The sequence below is a fragment of the Nothobranchius furzeri genome, chromosome 5, assembly GCF_043380555.1.
Source record: "Nothobranchius furzeri strain GRZ-AD chromosome 5, NfurGRZ-RIMD1, whole genome shotgun sequence".
Lineage (NCBI taxonomy): Eukaryota > Metazoa > Chordata > Actinopteri > Cyprinodontiformes > Nothobranchiidae > Nothobranchius > Nothobranchius furzeri.
In genome coordinates this window covers 66,544,905-66,565,267 of record NC_091745.1, presented here as the reverse complement: position 1 = coordinate 66,565,267, position 20,363 = coordinate 66,544,905, and the positions used below count along the sequence as shown (strand labels likewise).

Genomic DNA, 20,363 nt, shown 5'->3' with positions numbered 1-20,363 from the left:
GAAACCTTGGCGCCATTGTGTTGATGAGGTAGTGGAACCGGCTCTGTCGACCAGTGACTACAGAAGTTTCCCTGATAGTAATAATAAGATTGAACAAACTGGAAAGAGCAGCGCAGTGTGCAAAAGTGAAAGATGCTTAGTCAAAGGGTGGGGGCGCGCTGGGTGTTTTTAGTTGGGTGATGAGGTAATGGATTGAAACTGCTTTGTCATACAGGGACTCCTGTTTCACTCTCCTTAACAATATGAAGGTGGAATTTGTTTTATCACCTCTGATCTGAGAAACAGCTGTCAGCAGTTCAGAGGAGAGGAAATCAGTTAGACTTTCAAAAACATCGTTATGCTGCTCTGACATGGAAGAGGAAAATTTGATTTGCCTCCAATGTGTGTACAAAGAGCAATTTCTCTGATAAACCATTTTTTACTTGTATTTTTGAAAGAGATCAGTCACTCTGAGTTTAACTCGCAGCCTGAACGTGAAATTTGTTTTCTACCCCTATTTCCTGCATTAGCTTCAGATACAAAATAGACAGAAAAACGCTCTATTCAGAAAAGCCTAACTACTCTACGACGGATCTGGCACTTAACATTCATGGAATCACCCAACTTGAGCTTGACTTGCGATGAGGAAGACTGTTGTTGGTTTAGCGTCTAGGAGAGAGCAGAGCACAGCTCAACTAAAGGAAGCTAACCGTTAGCATTAGTAACTTTAAAACATGGCAGAACGTCTTCAGGTTTGTGTTATTTGCGTAGTCAGTGGTAGTGTTGCATTAATGTTAGCTAATCAGAAGGAAGATGGTAAATGGCCTGTATTTGTATAGTGCCTTCTTACAACCCCCCCCAAGGCGCTTCACAACACAATCAGTCATTAACCCATTCATATGCTGGTGGGGATGAGCTACATTGTAGCCACAGTTGTCCTGGGGCGCTCTGACAGAGGCAAGGCCTGCCAAGCACTGGCGCCACCGATCCCTCCGGCCACCACCAGCATGCAAGGCAGGTTAAGTATCTTTCCCAAGGACTCAACAGCAGTATTTCTCTGACTGGAGCCGAGATTGAACCTGCAACCTTCCGATTACTGGACAAACTCTACCTCCTGCGCTATTGCTGTCCTCACCAGAGGTCCAAACATCAGGAAATAAGACTCCAAATCTCCTCTGGCTGACTTCTATGCCCTTAAACAAGAATGTCTGAGCTTCCCCACAATTAACAAGGCATTCATTCCTCCTAGAGACCACAGCACATGTCTTACAGAAATGAGTATACTTGGTCTTTAAGTGTTCTGCTTGGAAATTCAACCTGAAGGATCAAAACAAGTCTTGCTTATTAAAATCATTATTCAATATTAAATAATTTTTTCACTCTGTTTTACATTTTGTGATAGTTATGTGCAACTGACCAGAAGTCAACCGCTATTTTTAAAAAGCAAAGTTTTGCAGAATACTTTTTAAAACATTTAGAAATTTGCCAAGAATGTGTTTCTTTTTTCCATTTTCCATCCAGTTTCTGACTTTATTCCAGTTTTTTTTTTTTTGGCCAAGTCACCGTAGACTGACCTATGAATCATTCAGACACGATAAAGGCACCTAAACCTGGGGGACAAGCCAGTGTTGTGTCAACATACTGCAAAGAACTTCATTTTTTAAATGGTGTCTGTAGGGCAACCTGTTTTGACAATTAATGTTTCCAAGCTAAATTTTATTCCAGGTGATGTTTTGGATCCACAAACTGCTAACAAACCATAAATAGTACTTTGTATATTTGGTAAATTGTCTCTTATCATTAAACAGAAGCAAGTTTTAAGTTTGATTTACCTATAAGTCATAATTTATCCATTTTCTGCTAAAGTAAGTGTGGCACAAAGACTCGCAGCAAACTTTCATGGAAGCTGAAGGTATTTTAGAAAGTTAAAATAATTATTGGATCAGAGGTGTTTCAGAAAACTGGTCTCCTTTAAAGTTCACTCATTTTTTTCTATACATTTGCTGTGGTCTCTTGTAGGAATGAATGCCTTTTGAGTCATACTTTGAGGAAAAAAAAAGCTCCAGGGGTGTGCCTGTTTCAGGAACTACAAGTGAGCCAGATTACCAGATTCAGTTGAGCTGAACTCGACAGGATTTAGACCAGGGCTATTCAAGTTAAGGGCTGGTATCCAGCACGTTTTGGTGGTTTCTCTGGTCCAGCACACTAGATGGTTGAGTCACCTGTGCAGCAGCTCATCAGGCTCTGCAAAACCCTGTTAATCACCTGCTGATTAAACTCAGGTGTGCTGAATTAGGGTTCAAACTAAAATCGTGCTGGATACCAGAATAGAGTAGCTCTGATTTAGGCCTAGTCCACACGTAGCCGGGGTTTTTTAAAAACGAATATCCGCCCCTCCAAAAACTTGCATCCACACCACCGCGTTTTAAAAAAAAACTCTGTCCACACGTACCCGGATAAATACGTTGTTAAGGACATGCCAGACCTGTAGGTGGCAGTACTTCCCCCGTTCTTAACCTCGTCCTTCGTCTGTGGTCTTCCGCAAGGAGCAGTAATTCCGCTTGCAAAAACAAACAAGCAGAAAGCGCTTGGACAATTGATGGATCGGGTAGTGACAGAGCGCAGCTCTGTGGGCTTCCATGATGCCGGCTAGTGTAAACACAGGTCGCACACGTGATGTCAGCATTTTTTTGTCGCGGAAAGTGACGTTGCGGACCTTAAAACTCCGGTTTTGTCCGTCCACACGCAGACACCCAAAACGGAGAAAACGCAGATCTTCACTTTGGCCGGAGTTTTTAAAAAGATCCGTTTTCATGTGAAAAAACTCCGTTTTCGTGTGGATGACAGGCCAAAACGTAGAAAAATATCTACGTTTTGGCAGATCCCCGGCTAAGTGTGGACAGGGCCTTAGAGTCTTATTTCCTGATATTTGGACATCTCACCTCTGTTTGGCTATTTTATGCAACTCTATCACTTACTCCATTAACTTTGCAACTTTGATGTTTAATCTCTAGAAATACCACAAGCCTGAAGGAGTTCTGCCATGTTCTGGAGTCGCTAATGCTAACACTTAGCTTCTACCAACCAAGTTCTCTGCTGTTTTCTGGATGCTAAACCAACATCAGCCTTACGTGTCGTGAACCAAGATGGGTGACTCCGTGAATGCTAATGTTCAGTGTGACGAAGATCTGTGTGGCGTCTCTATATTCTAAGGGCAACAAATACAGGAAATAGTTAGAAGACTTAGCTGCAATAGCAAATTTTTCTTGCCTCTTAACAATGTTCTAACATAGTATAGCTATTGTGGAGATTTAAAAAATGAATAAAGTTTTTCTTTTGCATTTGTGTAAAAATGAAAGTACCTATTGGACCATCCGGTTGTCGGTCTCGCCTGGACTGCCGCACTTTCCTAGGTCTTCAATTCATTATGCACGCTCGTATTTAGCAACAGAACACTACTGGCGTGAGAGGTTCTCCACTTAATAATATCAGAGAAGTAGAAACACAGTTGCTACCACTTCGACTTTAGGAAAAACTACCAGAGACCCAAAAACATAAACAAACCCAAAATCATTTGAAGCGACGGACAACAAGAGACAATTTTACATTTAGCGCTCTCTCGTTTTCAATTCTGGTGGACGTGGATCCGGGAAAGATCCCCGAGAGGAGTGGTGAGTGTTCCTTGTTTGCGTTAAAAACTCAGCTTGTTGCAGATTTGTCATAGAAGCTTTAAATTCGCCTCAGACCCCATACGCTAGAATTTCTGATATTATTTTTGCTATTATCAATTGATAATTTGAAGTGTGTGATTGTTGCAATATATAAATGTCTACGTTTTCCAAGAGTTGGAGCACTGCAGTCAGCCGTGTTTCCTGTCTGCCTCGTGTTTAGCAGAATAAAAGACAGATGACAGTTACTGCAGCACATATAGTGCAGCAGGAGCTGTGTTCCCATTTCCTGTTAAAGTCTTAAAGACTGGAATTACAAGGAAATAAACATAAAGATTCACGACTTTTCACCAAAGAGACTCTTTTACTGCAGACTCAGTGATAAAAATTCAAATGGCTGAGCTGATGCACTTAAAATAATGATTTGAAAAACTCTTACATTTTTGGTTTTAGATTTGTATTCTCCTATTTTTTTTATTATTCTGCTTATTTCTGAGGAATTTAATCTATTACTTTATAATCCTTTAGAAGAGCTCCAAACAGGTGTTTTTTGTTAATATTAGGAAGCAATTGGCTTGTCAGGTTGAGGTTAGGGCAAATTTCTTGTCCTCTCTGGGAGCTTTTATACTTGTTTCTCTATACCAAGAGCTGAGAATGAGATATGTGAGGTTTAAGTAGTTAAAGTGAGTACCTGATCAGATCTAAAAAAAATAGGTACGCCAGATTCCTCAGAACTTTTCACTTTTACGACTTTAGAAATATTTTTGAATATAAATGAATCTAAGGGAACTAAAATAATTAGAATTGAATTGGGAAAACCATCTTTGAGTCATTTTACAAATTTTAAGGGGGGGGGGGGGGGGGAGCTCTACTGCTCCTGTTTTCAGGAAGTCAAAGTCAGACGAGTAGGGGCCAGGATTTAAAGTTGTATTATTTATTCTTCTTAATATTCAGACATATCTCCTCTGATTGGATAACAGCAACACAACACTACCACTGATCCCATTTGCTCTGCAACGTTGATGTTTTAGCTCCACAAATAACACAACCTTGATGGAGTTCTACCATGTGGTTGAGTTACTAATGCTAACGGTTAGCTTCTACTACTCGAGACGTGCTCTGCTCTCTCCTGGAGGCTAAACCAACAACAGTATTCCCTTTCGCGAGTCAAGATGGGTGAGTCCATGAATATTAAACTACAGTGCGATGCAGATCTGACTGATGTTTCTAATACAAGTGTTTCCCTGTCTGTTTTCAGCAATGGCTAATGCAAGAAATCAGGCTAGAAGACTAGTTTTAAATTTAACCTGCATGTGAAACTTGGAGTGGCCAATCATAAAAAAAAAAGTTTCCCAGTGAACTTCCTCTTTAAAATGTTACACAACAATTCAGTGAGTGCCTCCAAACATGTAGATGATACACCAACAAAATCCAACAAAACTGTTATTAGGGATGCTCAATATTGGCTTTTTTATTGACATCCGATATTGTCTAACTCGTAATTTCCGATACCAGTATAAACCAATACCGACATATATGGGGTCCCCTCTAACGAATAAATAAATAAATAAAGACATCATTTAGGATGTCAACATCACAAATCCCCTATCATGCATGCGTAAGCTTTAAACATTATCTGAGCAAAATTGCAACTACTTCAATGTAAGTTAGTAATATGAAAAAGCATCATGTTTAATTTGTCTCCAACAGCAGCTGAATGAAATTCTCCCAGAGATAACACTGACTAATGGTCTGTGACGCTTTTAGGCCAAAGATCATTATTGAGTTCATGATAGAAAAAAAGTTAATAAATAGTACAAGTAAAGTCATGTTTAAAAACATGTTTCAGGTTTTGAAAATTGATCAAAGTGAGACATTGCTTTTACAAACTATCTTTGTTATATTGTGCAAAACAGAGTGAGCGCTCTCAACGCAGTCCTCTCATACGTAGTTTCCCTTTCCTGCGTTACTGGAGTTTACAACTCACGAACACAGTAATTTTGCTTTTTACTTTTGTGCCTTGGAGAAATTTTGACTTTGTAACTATCATTGGGTTATAGGGAATGTTTGGGCTTGTGTTAACGTTACTTAGTTGATAGAATGTAAGCAGCATACACAGGCTAGGTGAAGCTAATTGCTAAGTGTGACGTTAAGATGTGTGTAATAGTAAGTAATGATTTTATTAGTTTCTGTTTATTGTAGTTACGCTGATTATGCAGATAAAACATTTATAAAGATCTTCAGTTATAAAAAGAAAGCTTTGGGGAAAGATTCTTGTATAGTAGTTTTAGTAGTTTGCTAGCAACCCAACGCTACATGTTAAGGACAGCAGATCCTCTCTACACAGAGATAATTCATAATTATTCACAAGTTGTGCCAAATAAAACTAAAATAACTCAAAAAATAAACCTCAGATCTGTAATATTTAGAAATTTTGAGAGAGAAAAGATGGTATCTAAAAGCTGGATGGGTACCGATATTTCCCGATATTACATTTTTATGCCAATATCGACCAATATCGCAAGACCGATAATATTGGACATCCCTTATGTTTATTATGTTTATGTTTATTTATTTGACAGGCGCTTTTATCCAAAGCGACTTACAATTTATAACCTACAGGGCATGTTGTGATCTGTGGGGGAAACCGGAGTACCTGGAGGAAACCCACGCATGCATGGGGAGAACACGCAACTCCACGCAGAAAGGCTGTAGCCGAGTTTCGAACGTGCAACCATCGTGCTGCGAGGCAACAGTGCTAACAACTGCACCACCATGCAGTCCTTCTATTTATTTTCATTTAAATTCTACCTATTTCCACAAACTGATTTTAAACACTAATTCAAAAGAGTCAAACAAAAAAGCACACAGGGGCTTAGATCAGAGCAGTGAACATTTATATCATAATTTACACTTTGACATTGTTGCACATAAATAATTTTGTAAACCAGAATGTAAACAAAGAGTTTTACTAAGGATTCTCCTCTGGAGGTAACAGCTCCGACCAGAGGGAGAGAAAAAGATGCTTTGGTCAAACACTAAAACAAATAATAAAACAGAGAAAAGAAAGAAAACTTCTGAGTTGTTGATGTACAACTGCTACAGAAAATCACAGTTGTCTTAATGCAGTTTTGACCAGTTTCAGAGATATTGGACACAGTGTAAATGATACCAGCTTCGGCCCTAAAGACATAAAGATAGAGGTGGGAGGCAGTGCATAAGAGAGGGCCGAGGTGCTTAGGTGTTCTTAACAAGGCAGCGGATGAATGGGGCTGTTACAAATAGCAACGACAAAATAAAATATATATACAAAACTGGATCCCAGAGCTAAAGAGCAAACACTTCATCACATCCAGAAAGTTAATCTTCCTTTCTTCTGCATTTAATCCCTTTTACTTCTCATTCCCTTTTTCAAAGTTTTCCCTTTTGAATGTTTTGTTTTGTCTTTGTGTGGATTTAAAATTATAGCCAAGTGAACTTTGGTTTCTAGCCTCTAGCGTAAATCTCCAAATTAGTTCACTCACACACACACACACACACACACACACACACACACACACACACACACACACACACACACACACACACACACACACACAGAGAGAGAAATAAACATAAAAGGAGGAAGAAGAGAGGACAAACCAGGCTAACCAGCTTCCTGGGTCCGTTATGTGCTACATGTGGAGCGGGCCGCGCCGCGCTGCTCCTGTGGACCACGTGAAGAGCTGCGTTCCAGTTCAGTTTGGTTTTTTCTTCAAGTAGAAAAAAATAAATAGAAAAATCCCACCTTCAGCTATTCATTTAAACACACACATCATCATCATCATCACATACACACTGAGGTAACTGTTGTGAAAAATCTACAAAAAGAGAATGTCCTCTTTGTTTCATTTAAATAGAAAAAGAGCATCAGAAAAACACGAAACTTCAGGAAAGCTAACAAGGAAGGTTGAAGCAAATTTATGTGCCGTATCTGGAAATTTTTCTAGTATTTCAACCTGCGACTTTGTTAATTTTTTTCAAAATGTTGAAAAAGGCAAAACCCTGATGAATGGACACCCCCACTTCTACCAAACAGAGGTGCCAAGATAAATATGGGCAAAGGGAATTATTTACAGAGTCAACAACAACAAAAAAAGCACATCAACAGAATATTTTCTCACGTCTTCACCCCATCCAACATACATCCACTCCACTTATTGCTTTTCAAACCACAAAATAGAAAGTAGAATAAATTAGATTATACAAACTGCTAATTTATCAAAAACTAAAACTTTTCAACATCAGACAAGAATATTAAAGACGACAGAATTATATTAATTACAGGTAAAACCTCGTTAGGTGATTGTCTAAGTATAAGAATCACTGAGTAGTCATGGGACAGTGTCTCTTGCAGCCCTGAGTATGCGAGTTCCTGATAGGTTGAAAACATAGTGATGTCACTATGACAACCTAGTAATTATTCATGTACAGCTGTTGCTCCTGGCAACAAGTCCACCATGCAGTCTCAAATCTGTCTCTGGTACATGAAAGGTCGTTTAGGCATGATCCTCCGACTCCAGCTTGACGGTAATCTTGGGAGGAAGTGGTGGAATGGGGCTGCTGTGTCGCATCTTGATGACCGATGTCTCATTGGGAGAGTCGTACGCGCCAAAACCTGCCGACAGGAGCTCTGTGGCACTGCTGTTGTGGTACGCATGGAACTGGGGAGACTTAAGGTCGGTTTCCTGCCACAGCATCCCCAACACCTGCTTCTCCAACATGGAGTCCATCTCCACCCCTCCCTGCAGCTGCTCCAGTCGCTCGGCGTGCTCGCTGATGTCAAAGCGCTCAATCTCCTCGTTGGCGCGGTGGATCTCCTCCAAAGAAGCCTGGCTGGAAACATTTGGGCTGCCTGAGCCAGAGTTCGCCGCCAGGCAGTAACCCTTCACGTGGAGCCGGAGGCTGCACAGGTGGATGTAGTGATGGTGGCAGTGGGGACACTTGTGTGGGCGCTCACGGGAGTGGAGGCGCTTGTGCAGCTTGAGGTGGACGAACTGCGTGAACTTAGCTGGGCAGAGTTTGCAGTGATAAGGCTTCTCCCCTGAGTGGAGGCGCAGGTGGGTTTTCAGGTTGCTGGTGCTGCTGAAGCGTTTGTGACACACCTGGAAGAGGAGATGAAATGAAATGGTATCAGCGGCTTGTAGACATGTGAGCTAAAAACCTCATCCCATAATGAATCAGCTGATCTGCATGGATATTTCCTACCTGACACTCGTGTGGCTTCTCCCCGGTGTGGACCAGGTAGTGTTTTTGCAGATGAGCGAGCTGAGTGAAACCTTTGCTGCAGGTCTGGCATTTGAACGGCCTCTCTCCGCTATGCACTCGAAGGTGAACCTGCATGACAAGGAGTAAAAACAACATTTTAATCCTTTTCAGATAATAATCTTGATTCATGTTTAATGTAGAAACATCTGGAGGCACTTCTTGCCCCTCCGGGTACCACAGACCCGCCCTGCTGCCTACTGATTACGCTGCAGTCCTCACAGAGCACAAGGATGACAATAAAGACATCAATTACACAAGCAGACATTATGCTGGAACACCTTCCAAGTCTCACCTTCAGGTTTGACAGCTGCCCAAAGGTCTTGCTGCACACGTTGCACTCATACTTGATTTTGCCATTCTGCTTCTTCAGTGGGTACGGCAGTGCCTTGTAGCCCGCTGACCCCGCTCCACGTTTTACTTTGGTCAGGTTAACAGCCTCTTCATCAGAGTGATGTTCATTAGAGTTGCCCAGCAGGGCTGAGGTAGGCTTAGTTGGCACCTGTTCGCTGGGAGGTGCTGTGCCAGCAGTTGGCGAGCCACTGGAGGGAGCGTGGGCTGGTCCGTGTGGGTGGAGGTGCCCAGGATAAGGGTGGTGAGGTCCCGCTTTGTCTTTCAGAGTGGTGGCGGCTGAGAAGGCACTGGTGGGCCCCGGAAGGAGAAAGTCTCTGTGGGCAGAGATAGAAGTGGGGTGCACCGGTTCAGGCACAAGGAAGCGCCTAGCTGCTGGGTCAGAGGGCAGGAGGGGCACATGCGAGGATAAGAGACTGCTGTAAAGGGGGTAGATTCGAGGAAATATTCCTCCACCAGCAGGGACGTTTCCACCTGGTAGAGGGTAGGGATGTGGTAGGATGTAACGTGAGTAAGGGGTCCCTGGAGCGTAGAATGGTGAGGACAGCGGGGCAGACGGTGGGGAATAACTGGGGTAAGAACCTAGCCCAGTGGGGTAGAAAGAAGCTGGTGGTGCCGGACCAGAAGGGCTACGGTGAGGACTGCTGTCTGGACTGCTTCTGACAGACGGACTAGGTGTGGCTGAAGATGGTTTGCAAGGGGAATGAGTTATGGGGTAAACAAGCTGACTGGGTTTGTGGCTGAGGAGGTTTTCTGGCAAGTGAATATGGGGTGTCATGGTCGGGTAGATGGCGCGGGGGTACAGGGGGCGCTCTGGGCTGTCGGCACAGCGTGGCCGGGTGGGAAATGGGCGGCTGGGCTCCCTTTTGTTAGGCAAAGTGGACGATGTGCAGTTGGTACCGCGCAAGATGGAAAGGACACTGTGTTCCCTCTTGGGTGGGCTGAGGGTTGCTGCGACAGGAGACGGGCTGGAGGCTTCGACCAAGCTGTCCACTCGGTCCACCTGTTGCTGCTTAACCTCCAAAAGGGACTGCTCTGGAAAGACACCAAGAAAAATACAAAATCAGCATCTTTTCATAATACGAGGGGGGAAAGCCTACACGGTATACAAGGTTTGACCACAGAAGTCTTTAGAGAAAGCGACGGTACTCTGGTTTAAGTTAGACTGGCTCAGTGTTAGGGAACACCATAAGTAACTCAGAGGGCTAATTAGTTTGACACCATTGATGAATGAGGGTGAAGGGCAAGGAAAGAAGCACAAGACAGGAAGTGAGGCGTGACATCTGCCTCTAGGCGTTGTGTGTGTGGTGCTTGTGATGCCTATAAAATCCAGATAAAATCAGAATGGTGGCAGGCAGACAGACAGGGCTGATGGAGGGTTTCCTGCTGAAGATATCTTCAGGAGAAAAATAAAAAAAAAAAAGCTTGGCCTCCACCTGCCCTCCCCAAACACACACAAACACACCCACACCATGTGACAAGGTACACACACGGAGGCGCCTGGAGACAAAGGCTTCAGTCTGATTTGTTGACTCTTCCTCTTTCGGACAACTCGAACACACTTCTGATCAAGCTTGTACTCGGCCGTTTTTTTTGCTATTGTTTCCAGGTCAAAGGGGAAATTAGAGAGCTTCCCTCCCTAGTCACTCACACCTACTGTCTTCCCTCCATGATGAAAGAGTGGATTAGGGCGAGAGCTCACACACATTCTTAAAGCCCCAGGATGTCAGTCGGCTGCACATCTCGGCTGGTTAATTGCCGCAGACGAGCCTTAAAATGCAGCCGTCTATTATCTATAAGCTCCTTTACTGCCCAGTCAACTCTACCACGAGGTCGCCTAGAGGGGAGTGTGCGTGTGTATGTGAGAGAGAGAGAGAGAGAGAGAGAGAGAGAGAGAGAGAGAGAGAGAGAGAGAGAGAGAGAGAGAGAGAGAGAGAGAGAGAGAGAGAGAGAGAGAGAGAGAGAGAGAGAGAGAGAGAGAGAGAGAGAGAGAGAGAGAGAGAGAGAGAGAGAGAGAGAGAGAGAGAGAGAGAGAGAGAGAGAGAGAATCCTGAATTCACCATGTTTGCTTCTCTCCCTTCCATTTCACCCTCACTCACTCATTCACACTCACTCACTCACTCACTCACTCACACACACACACACACACACACACACACACACACACACACACACACACAGCCAGTGACCCTTTCGTCAGTACTATAACGGCGGTGTGTAAACACTAAGGTTATCAGTTAGCCTTCCTCCTCCTCTTCTTCCTCCTCCCTCCATCCCTTCTCCAGAAAACAAACATGACCGACATCTTGGAGATATCAATCTGTCAACACGGCCCTTCTGCCAGGAAGTTCAAGTAGTCAATGTAGTGGGTAGGAGGTGCAGCTCTGCCTGCCCCCCTGCACCTCCTTTCTGGTCTCCTTTAAGTGGCAAATACATCAGGGTTATTGCCCAACGCTGACACACAAAGACACACAAGCGCTGCGCTTGTGTTAGAGACCAAAAGGAGGGCGTTAATGCATCGGTATGCTGCTCTACTTTCGGTCCTAGAGAGTGTTTTTTACGTCGGTACGCCCCGAGGATCTTTGAACGCTCAGATGGATGACAGGTGCTCTCGAGTGCTAAAAGTTGAAACAGAAATTGCACAATGACCAAAACTAAAAGATCAAGATAGGAGGAGAGAGGAGAAAGTGAGGGAGGTGCACGCTCAGTCATCGTGCTCGTTGGCGCACAAGTCTGGTTTTGCAATGAGTGCACTGGAAAGAGCTCTAGAATAAAGACAAACACAGGCAACAGTTGTTGTCCCACCTTCTCTGGAACCACACAGGAAGTCAGCTGGTCCAGACACCCCCTTTAGGACTCGGGTCACATTTTTATATTTGTGTTTTTATCTGTTTAACATTGGTTTTTGGTGACATTCGTGGATTGTGTTTGTTCTTAATCAGGAAAAATCCAAAATCTGAATGTGAAACATTTAACATAAATGATGGTTAAACGTTTAAACCTTCTGGTCTTTTTACCTTTTGCCCTTTAACAGAGCTTCAGTTTAACGTTCCTTAGTTAGAAAGATTGTGGTTTTCTTGGTTTTACTCAGCTAATGACATTGTTTCTGACTCTGCTAAAAGGGCTAACCTGCGATCCAGCCCAACAGTCAGTCGTCACAGTCATTCAGGGAAAATGAATACATAAAGCCGAGAAAGAAAAAGGTCTCGAGACTCAAAGCTCTCTTGGCCCTGAAGACAAAAGTGCAGCTCAAATCCAGGTACAAATCCATTTTAAACTCCGTGGCGGGTCGGCAGAAGCCTGCGGGGCTCAAATGACAGATGAGGCTAATTAAAGACAACTCGTATAGATTGTACACAATGTGCTGAGATGGGGAGCTACGGGGGTGGGGACCCCGTGTGCCTTTCTCCCCCAGGTCATGCGCATTTTTCCCTGGGCAGTGGAGCCACTCTGGCTGGGTGTAGCAGTTCCTCTGCCACCTTAAAACTGCTATTAGCCTGCAGTCACACCTGGAAAGCTCTCAGCTCCCTCTGTTCTCCTTTTGTTTCCCTCTCTCTCTCTTTGATCTGCTCGACCAGAGTGGATAAGTGCCGTGTCATGAGTGAGCCGGTGTGTGGAGTTGGGTGGGGGGACTGTAGATTTCTTAGTGAATCTAGAAAAGACGTCGTCCCCATAAAAAAAGCTTAATGAAGACACGAAGTGGAGCAAACACACTCCGTCTCTGCTGCTTTTGTTGAGGTTGAGTAAGGTTGTGTGTGAGCTTTTATGTTAAAAGCGGGTCTTTAAGTATGTAAGACTGTGGCATTAGGGGCCATATACCTCTGTGTGTAATTACACTGTCACTGGCACGCACACACACACACACACACACACACACACACACACACACACACACACACACACACACACACACACACACACACACACACACACACACATACAACGATGGCACTGACAGAGATGAAAGGTCGTTGGTCGTGTACTGTGAGCGTGTGTGTGTGTGTGTGTGTGTGCTTGTGTGTGTAAGAGAGAGAGAGAGAGAGAGAGAGAGAGATAATGATAGGGTAACACTGAGCGGAAGGAGACATAGCTACACTAAAAAACACTGTTAGGCTTTAAGAGCGGTGACAGGACACGCGCGCACACACACACACACACACACACACACACACACACACACGCACGCACGCACGCACGCACACACAGACACACACACACACACACACACACACACACACACACACGCACGCACGCACGCATGCATGCATGCAAACAGCCTATTGATGAGTTTGCTGTTCATGAAAGTTTGTCATTTTTCTTCTTTCTCCACTACAATGACATGTTCCACACCTTCCAATGACCCCCTCAGCCTCACTGGTTGTGAACGAGTGAATAACAACTTCATCAACTCACTTAGTTTCTGCATCATCAGCTCCCCAGACGGCGGGTATCTCAGGCGTCGGGCGAAGTCGTGGCAGTACCAGACGAGCAGCTCGGCACCAGCAGGGACGGGCTTCACAGTGTAGAAGTAAATCTCCATGCCGTTCTGACACGCCGCCAGGTTCTGCTCTGCTGCGGAGTGAGCCGGGTTCACGTACCGCATCCAGTTAGAGCGGGTCTCATCCAGACCGTCCACAAAGTGGTGAAACTCGCCGTCCACGTAGATCTGGAATGAAAGGATGAGATTTGTTACGACTGAATGACAGATTTGACCTCTTAGTGCGTTCAAAAGAAAGAAAACACCATTTTTGCAGTGTTTCTTATAAATGTGAGGGAAATTAGAACTTGAAATTACACAAATTGGATTGGATCAGGAACCAATGCAACTAACCAGGTGATCGGAAAAGTGTTTTCAAGTGTTTTAAAAATGTAGTTTTGAAGTTGATTCGTCAAAAAAATAAAATTAAATTAAATTAGAATTTTAAAAGTTACCTAAAATGAAACACATCCTAATTAAAAATAAAATACATTTATTTGATTAAAAGTTCCTATAAATAATTCTGACTGATTCACTGTGATAAATATTAAAACAAAATCAAAATAAAGATAATAAACATCAATATGATGTTTTTTTAATCTGATTTTGCCTCACTTCATCTTTTCTGTGTCTTACCACATCCCTGTCTTTGTCCTCGTCATCTTCAGCAAGTCACAGAAGTCACAGTCTCACAGAGATGAGAGGACATCCTCTTTTATATTGAAAATGGAAAGGAAGGTTCAACTTGTTTTCTACCCTCCCGTGTGCGTCTTTTTTACTCTTCCTCTATGTTCGTCTCTCGTTTCTCTTCATGTGTGAGAAAGTCAGGTATGAGCATGAATGGAACACTAATGACTTAGTTTCTGCCTGTGGTTACTTCTTTTAGTACAAGTCAAACCTACAACACACACACACACACACACACACACACACACACACACACACACACACACAGACGTGTGCTGTCTCAGTTACCGGTAGTGACGAAGTGTGTTTAAACCCAGTGTAAGTGCGTGCTGACTTACAGGAACATGTGTGACATGTTATTTGTGTGAAGGTGACATCACATCCCTGGTTCTTTTTCTCGTACACACACACACACACACACACACACACACACACACACACACACACACACACACACACACACACACACACACACACACACACACACACACGCACACACGCACACACACACACACACACACACACACGCACGCACGCACGCACAAGCATAGAACAAAACCAGCAAGCCCAGTTTCCTGCTCAACTGACTGATTTTAGACGCGTGTGACGTCACAGGAAAGGGTCCCTCCGGCTTCTGAGGAAATGTCGCGAGTGTGTGTTGAAAGTGTTTACTCACCCTCCAGAAGTACTTGCGGTTTGCGTCTTTGGGGACGCTGTCAGCTGTATAGATCTCGCCCACCAGGGGACCAAAGCGAGTTCCTTTGGGGATGTACTCCCTGCTGCACACGCCGGCCTGCAAGAAGTCACGCACACACACACACACGGTGTAAGAAATTCAGCAACCTAAAGTAGAATTGTAAATTGCGTGGCCCAGAATTTGGGTGTGTTGAGTGATTCTTGTGCACATTCATCACTGACGCATCTCATCAGGCCTTATTTCAAACCCAGAATCACAACCAAGCTGCTGGCAAACATCATGATGGCTAACAAAGGAGCGACACACTTCACCTCTTTTCAATCATGTGTTCATTTGAGTGACAAAAGCGTGTAAAATCTCGTCGCGCCTCCAGTGGTCGCCACATCAAACCAAAACCACCGCCACTTCAGACGCTTCAGGGGAAAACGTTAAAGAGTAATCTTTTCTTGTTTTCCTTCCTCTGTGGTGTGATTTAATCAGAGAACAAGAGGCCGAAGGGGAGAAAAGTGAAGGATTATGTGGCAACTGCAGCCATGGATGGAAGGGAAACAACACACACATTTTCTTCATGCTAAACCCACGCAAACACACGTCTTTCCCAAACCCCCTTGCTCCCTGGAAGATGTGGGAAATCCCCCTTTCCTCTTTTCCCTCCACAGGACCAGACACGAGGGTGTACCAGTGTGTGTGTCCTCAAACCCTTTCCTGATGTATTAAACTCAACTTTTTTATTTTACCAAACTCTAAAGGAAGTTTTCTTTGATCATTTTCTCTTTTCTTCCTCTCCTGATATCAGCTCACCCTCCTCCTCTTCCTCACCTGCTTGCCTCAGTTCCCCGTTGATAAGCCACTGATGAGAAAATCTATAAGATCGCACCATTTTACTGACAAATTCACACAATCAACATTGACAAAGATGCAACCTTTTGACCTGCAATCATGCACATTTTTTTCCTAGCTCAAAGGCCTCGGAAAAACACCGGATGTAGCCGAGGACGCAGGGGTTCTGCAGCATTTATTTAATTGTGTGAAAATGTCAAAAGCATGAACGCTGAGGTCAAAGTTGTAACAAAAAATGGGAAAATCACTTCAAACGTGGATGTTAAGCATCGCTGGGCCGAAGAAAAGAAATTCTGATTAAGAGTTTTGATCGTGTGAACTCCCTCGCCTCACCTTCGACCTTTGACTGTCTGGCACTTTGACTTTTTCACATTCAGATTGATCATGAGCCAAAAAAAATCTTAACATTTTATGTTTGAAATAAAAAAGTCACAGTGACTGAATGTGAGTTAATGAGGAAAATTAAAGCCGGAGGCGGCTTTATGCAGTAATAATTCACCACAAATAAGTTGCAAAATTCACATAAAACTGCTGCGACTTTGTCACAGAGCTGTCTTCTGATGACCAAGTAGCCCTAAACTGTTTGTTGGGATGTCGACCTGCGCCCCCTACTTGCTGAGGTGGGTATTTCAGTCTAGAAGGACATGACAGCATTCAAGATCAAACCCCATCATTATTTTCTCGGATGATAAATGAGTTATCATGGTCGGATTCAAGATGATGAAACGGTCTCTGAGAGTGTTTGTGTGTAAATTCTGCTGTGGGCGTTCTTCAACCCCCCCCACAACACACACATTCCTTTGTGTGTGCGAAACTTTACAACAAGACACGACCCCCTCTTCATTACATGACCTGTGTCTGACTCACGCGTTAGAAGGCTTTCTCTGCCTGAGAGTGTGTGAAAACCAATGAGTGTGGAGAAAGTTTACATGTCTGCCTGTGTGTGTGTGTGTGTGTGTGTGTGTGTGTGTGTGTGTGTGTATTAGTCTGACCTCCTTGCTGCCTGCCAGGTTTTTAAAAACCAGGTTCCTGGGCAGCGACGCCTCGGCCCTTGTTGATGTCATCACAGCGTCACCGTCTGACCCCGCCTCCAACGGCGTGTCTTTCACGATATATGTGCACTTCTCCTCAAACTCCTTCTCTGTCCATTGTGTCATGTCCACCTCCATCTCCATCTCCATGTCCAAGTCGGTGTCAGTCATGGTCTCGGCTCCATCAGAGCCAGCGCTGGTGGCTGTAGAGGCCATCTTGGTGCCGTGGGTTGTGTCATCCTGCTCCATGATGTGCGCCCCCTCACTGGTCAACATGGCCGAGCTATGAGAGGTCGCCTGGGGATAGAAGGGAGTGGGAGAAGAGAGTTTTCATTTGTTTTTGTTCATTTCTAAGAAAAGGAAAGTCATAAATAAGTAAAAAGATAAATAGTTGCAAGGAAACATGCATAAAGAAGCTGTAGGAGAGAATAAAAAGGAAAAGTTCTAAAAAAACAACAAAAAGTTTGGAAAAATGAGGAAAGGAAGCATAACAGTTAGGCTCAGAAAAGTACAGAACAGACGATAAAAGAAAAGTAAAGAAAACATGAAGGATAGAAGAAAAAACAGGCAGAGCGCAAAAGATTAGAATACAAGGATGTGGGAAGAGATAAGAAATAAAACGAGGGAAGAAAGAGATTAGAGTGAAACAAGATAAAACACAGAGATGAGGAGAGACAAAGAGGAGAGGAAGATCTTTGATTATTATGTGGTGACTCAATGAGGGGGGGGGGGGCTGACTAACACAGTGTCTGTCACACACACACACACACACACACACACACACACACACACACACACACACACACACACACACACACACACACACACAGGAAGAGGCAGTACACTTCTCAACCATTTAGACTCATTTAGGAAACAGAAGAGTCATCCATTCATTCAGTCATTCATTCATCAAATTTGAATTCATTTTTAGCAGAACTCTCCAAACTCTTCCTTTAGTTGTTCTGATCTGTTTCTTTGTTAAATGTTTAGTTGTGATAAAAAAATATCACAGTAAATCTTTTGTTCTTTTACAGAAAATTACTGATGAAATGAGTCAAATAGAATCAAACTGCAGCTGAGGAACGTTTGTTAATGAAATGACGAACTTGTTTTTGCTTAGCAAAGGATTCAGAGCATTTTTGGAAGTTTTGTGATTGTAAAACACTTAAAAATTCTACCATAATCAACAATCTGGTGTAAAAGTTTTTGTTAAGTAGATTTCTGTATTCAGGAAGAAACGACGTACAGCTCACAGGAGTCTTCCTATGGGGATTTTCAGTCAAATCTTTTTTCCTGCTGACACTAAAAGTGATTTTCTTTATTGTTTTCAGCTTGTATTTATTCAAAAACAAGGTGAGTTTACTCAGGCTGCAGAGACGTAACATTTCCCATGCCCCCCCCCCCCCCCCCCCCCCCCCCGCCTGCCTGCATCTCCCTGGGGTTGGAGAGGAAGGAAATGCTGTCTGTGTCTGAATGAAGCTAAAATTGGAAGCAGAGTGGCACAGCAGCGGAACCGGCAAATCATCCCGACTCCCGGAGTGTGCGAGTTCATGTGTGTGTGTGTGTGTGCACGTATATGTGTGTGTGTTGGTAATGGACAAGGGGAGCGATGAGGAAAAGGGAGCGTCAAAACTTTTCCATTTGGGGGGCCACGGCAGCACAAACAAAACTTCAAACATGATCCCACCCAAGTCTATCTCCCCCCCCCCCCTCCCCACACACACACACACACACACACACACACACACACCCTGCTTGTCCCACACAGACGACCGGAAAGCAGCAAATCTTTAGTGGCCACAATCATCTCTGCTGAATTTTCTGAAGCCACAAGAAAGAAATGATTTCACATCCGACTGATTCCAGTTGTAGGCGACATTTCTGTTGCTCCTTGAGGATAAAACGACTCTTAACTGATGACAAAACGTATTAAAATGACATTTTCACATCAAAATCTCCTCACAACAACTCAACGATACAATTCATTCCATTGAAGTCATGGCAACAACGTCTAGTCTTTAAATTTAAAAAGTAAAAAAGTTGATTTCACTTCCGTAAAACCTGTCAGTAAAATATTTGAATGAAACAAATGCTAATAAAATCTTACTGAAATCATACAACCTTCCCTGAAATCCATCATTTGACTTATATAACTTATAAAAGTCCAGTAAGTGTCACACTTCCTCCCAAACAGCAGCTTCAGGACTGGGATAAACAACAGCTCTCTGCTCCGCTTGTCTTTTCAATGAAGGACATGAAACAATATTCAAATATGAAAGAACATTTTCTTTATTTTTCATAACATTTCTGCTCTCAGCCAAACAGTGAATCCTCTTTGCATAACAGCTGCAGCACTGAAAACTAATAGTGAAACCAAGAAGCAAGAAACAATTCATTTCTAGTGAATTTGGACCAACTGAAAACACAAAAGCTGACTCTGCACAAAGTTAGAGGGCTTTAAAAGTAATGTCAACGTTAACGAGTCAAAAATAAGTGTGTGATATCCACCAAAACCCCCAAACAGAAATGTTTCTGTGTGAAATCCAAGCTCAGGCAACTCAAATGCAAGGCAAAAATTGCTAAATCAAACTAAATCCTAAAGTTTTTGGGACAGAAAAGCAAGAAAAAGTGAAACAAAAACCCCCAGCATCAGAAATGTTTAAACATTAATATCTTGGACCATCAACGTCACATAAAAACAGAAACAATCACCAAAATTGGCAAACTCAGTCTGAATTTTTGGATTTTCACCTGCTGCCTTTAAAAGTTTACACATGAGAGGAAAGCAAGTTAAAATATAACGTTAAGAAAGATAAAAGCATGAATGAGATATTTTCTGCTTACCGTATAACTTTGGTCCCATCCACACATAGGGACGACCAACAAGATCCTCTCAGGAGTGTGAGTGTGTGTGTGTGGGACAGGTGCAGTTCTTCCCCTCCCGCTCCAAGTGTTGATACTCCACTCTGGTGGGTCTGCGCAGGAGTGTGTGTGTGTGTGATCCACTTGGAGTCCTGTTTTCAAATGCCTGACTAAATCAACATCTCTCTCACTAAAGTCTCCCTCTCTCTCTCTTTCTTGCTCTATCTTTAGGCCACACCCACAACTTCTTAGGCCCGCCTCTTCAGAGGAAGCACCAGGCCTTTCACCTGAAGGCAATGACACACACACACACACACTCACACACACACAAACACGCACGCGCCAGAGAGACTGAAAACACAATTTTGAGTTTTCACCAAACTGAAGATAATTGTAAATGATAAGTACAGTACTATAAGTACTGTATGTATGTGTGTGTGTGTGTGTGTGTGTGTGTGTGTGTGTGT

General features: G+C 43.4%; 1 protein-coding gene across 1 annotated transcript; it reads right to left on the bottom strand.

Annotated features, from left to right (window-relative positions):
* Positions 1-6,527: 6,527 nt before the first annotated feature.
* Positions 6,528-20,058, bottom strand: prdm1a (PR domain containing 1a, with ZNF domain). The gene is made up of 7 exons (XM_070551028.1): positions 19,879-20,058; positions 16,996-17,331; positions 15,143-15,259; positions 13,716-13,968; positions 9,247-10,337; positions 8,895-9,023; positions 6,528-8,791 (listed from the first exon to the last, which is right to left on the bottom strand). Exons 1-7 carry the CDS (start codon positions 19,903-19,905, stop codon positions 8,186-8,188), a joined length of 2,559 nt encoding a protein of 852 aa, XP_070407129.1. The 5' UTR covers positions 19,906-20,058; the 3' UTR covers positions 6,528-8,185.
* Between the last annotated feature and the right edge of the window lie 305 nt (positions 20,059-20,363).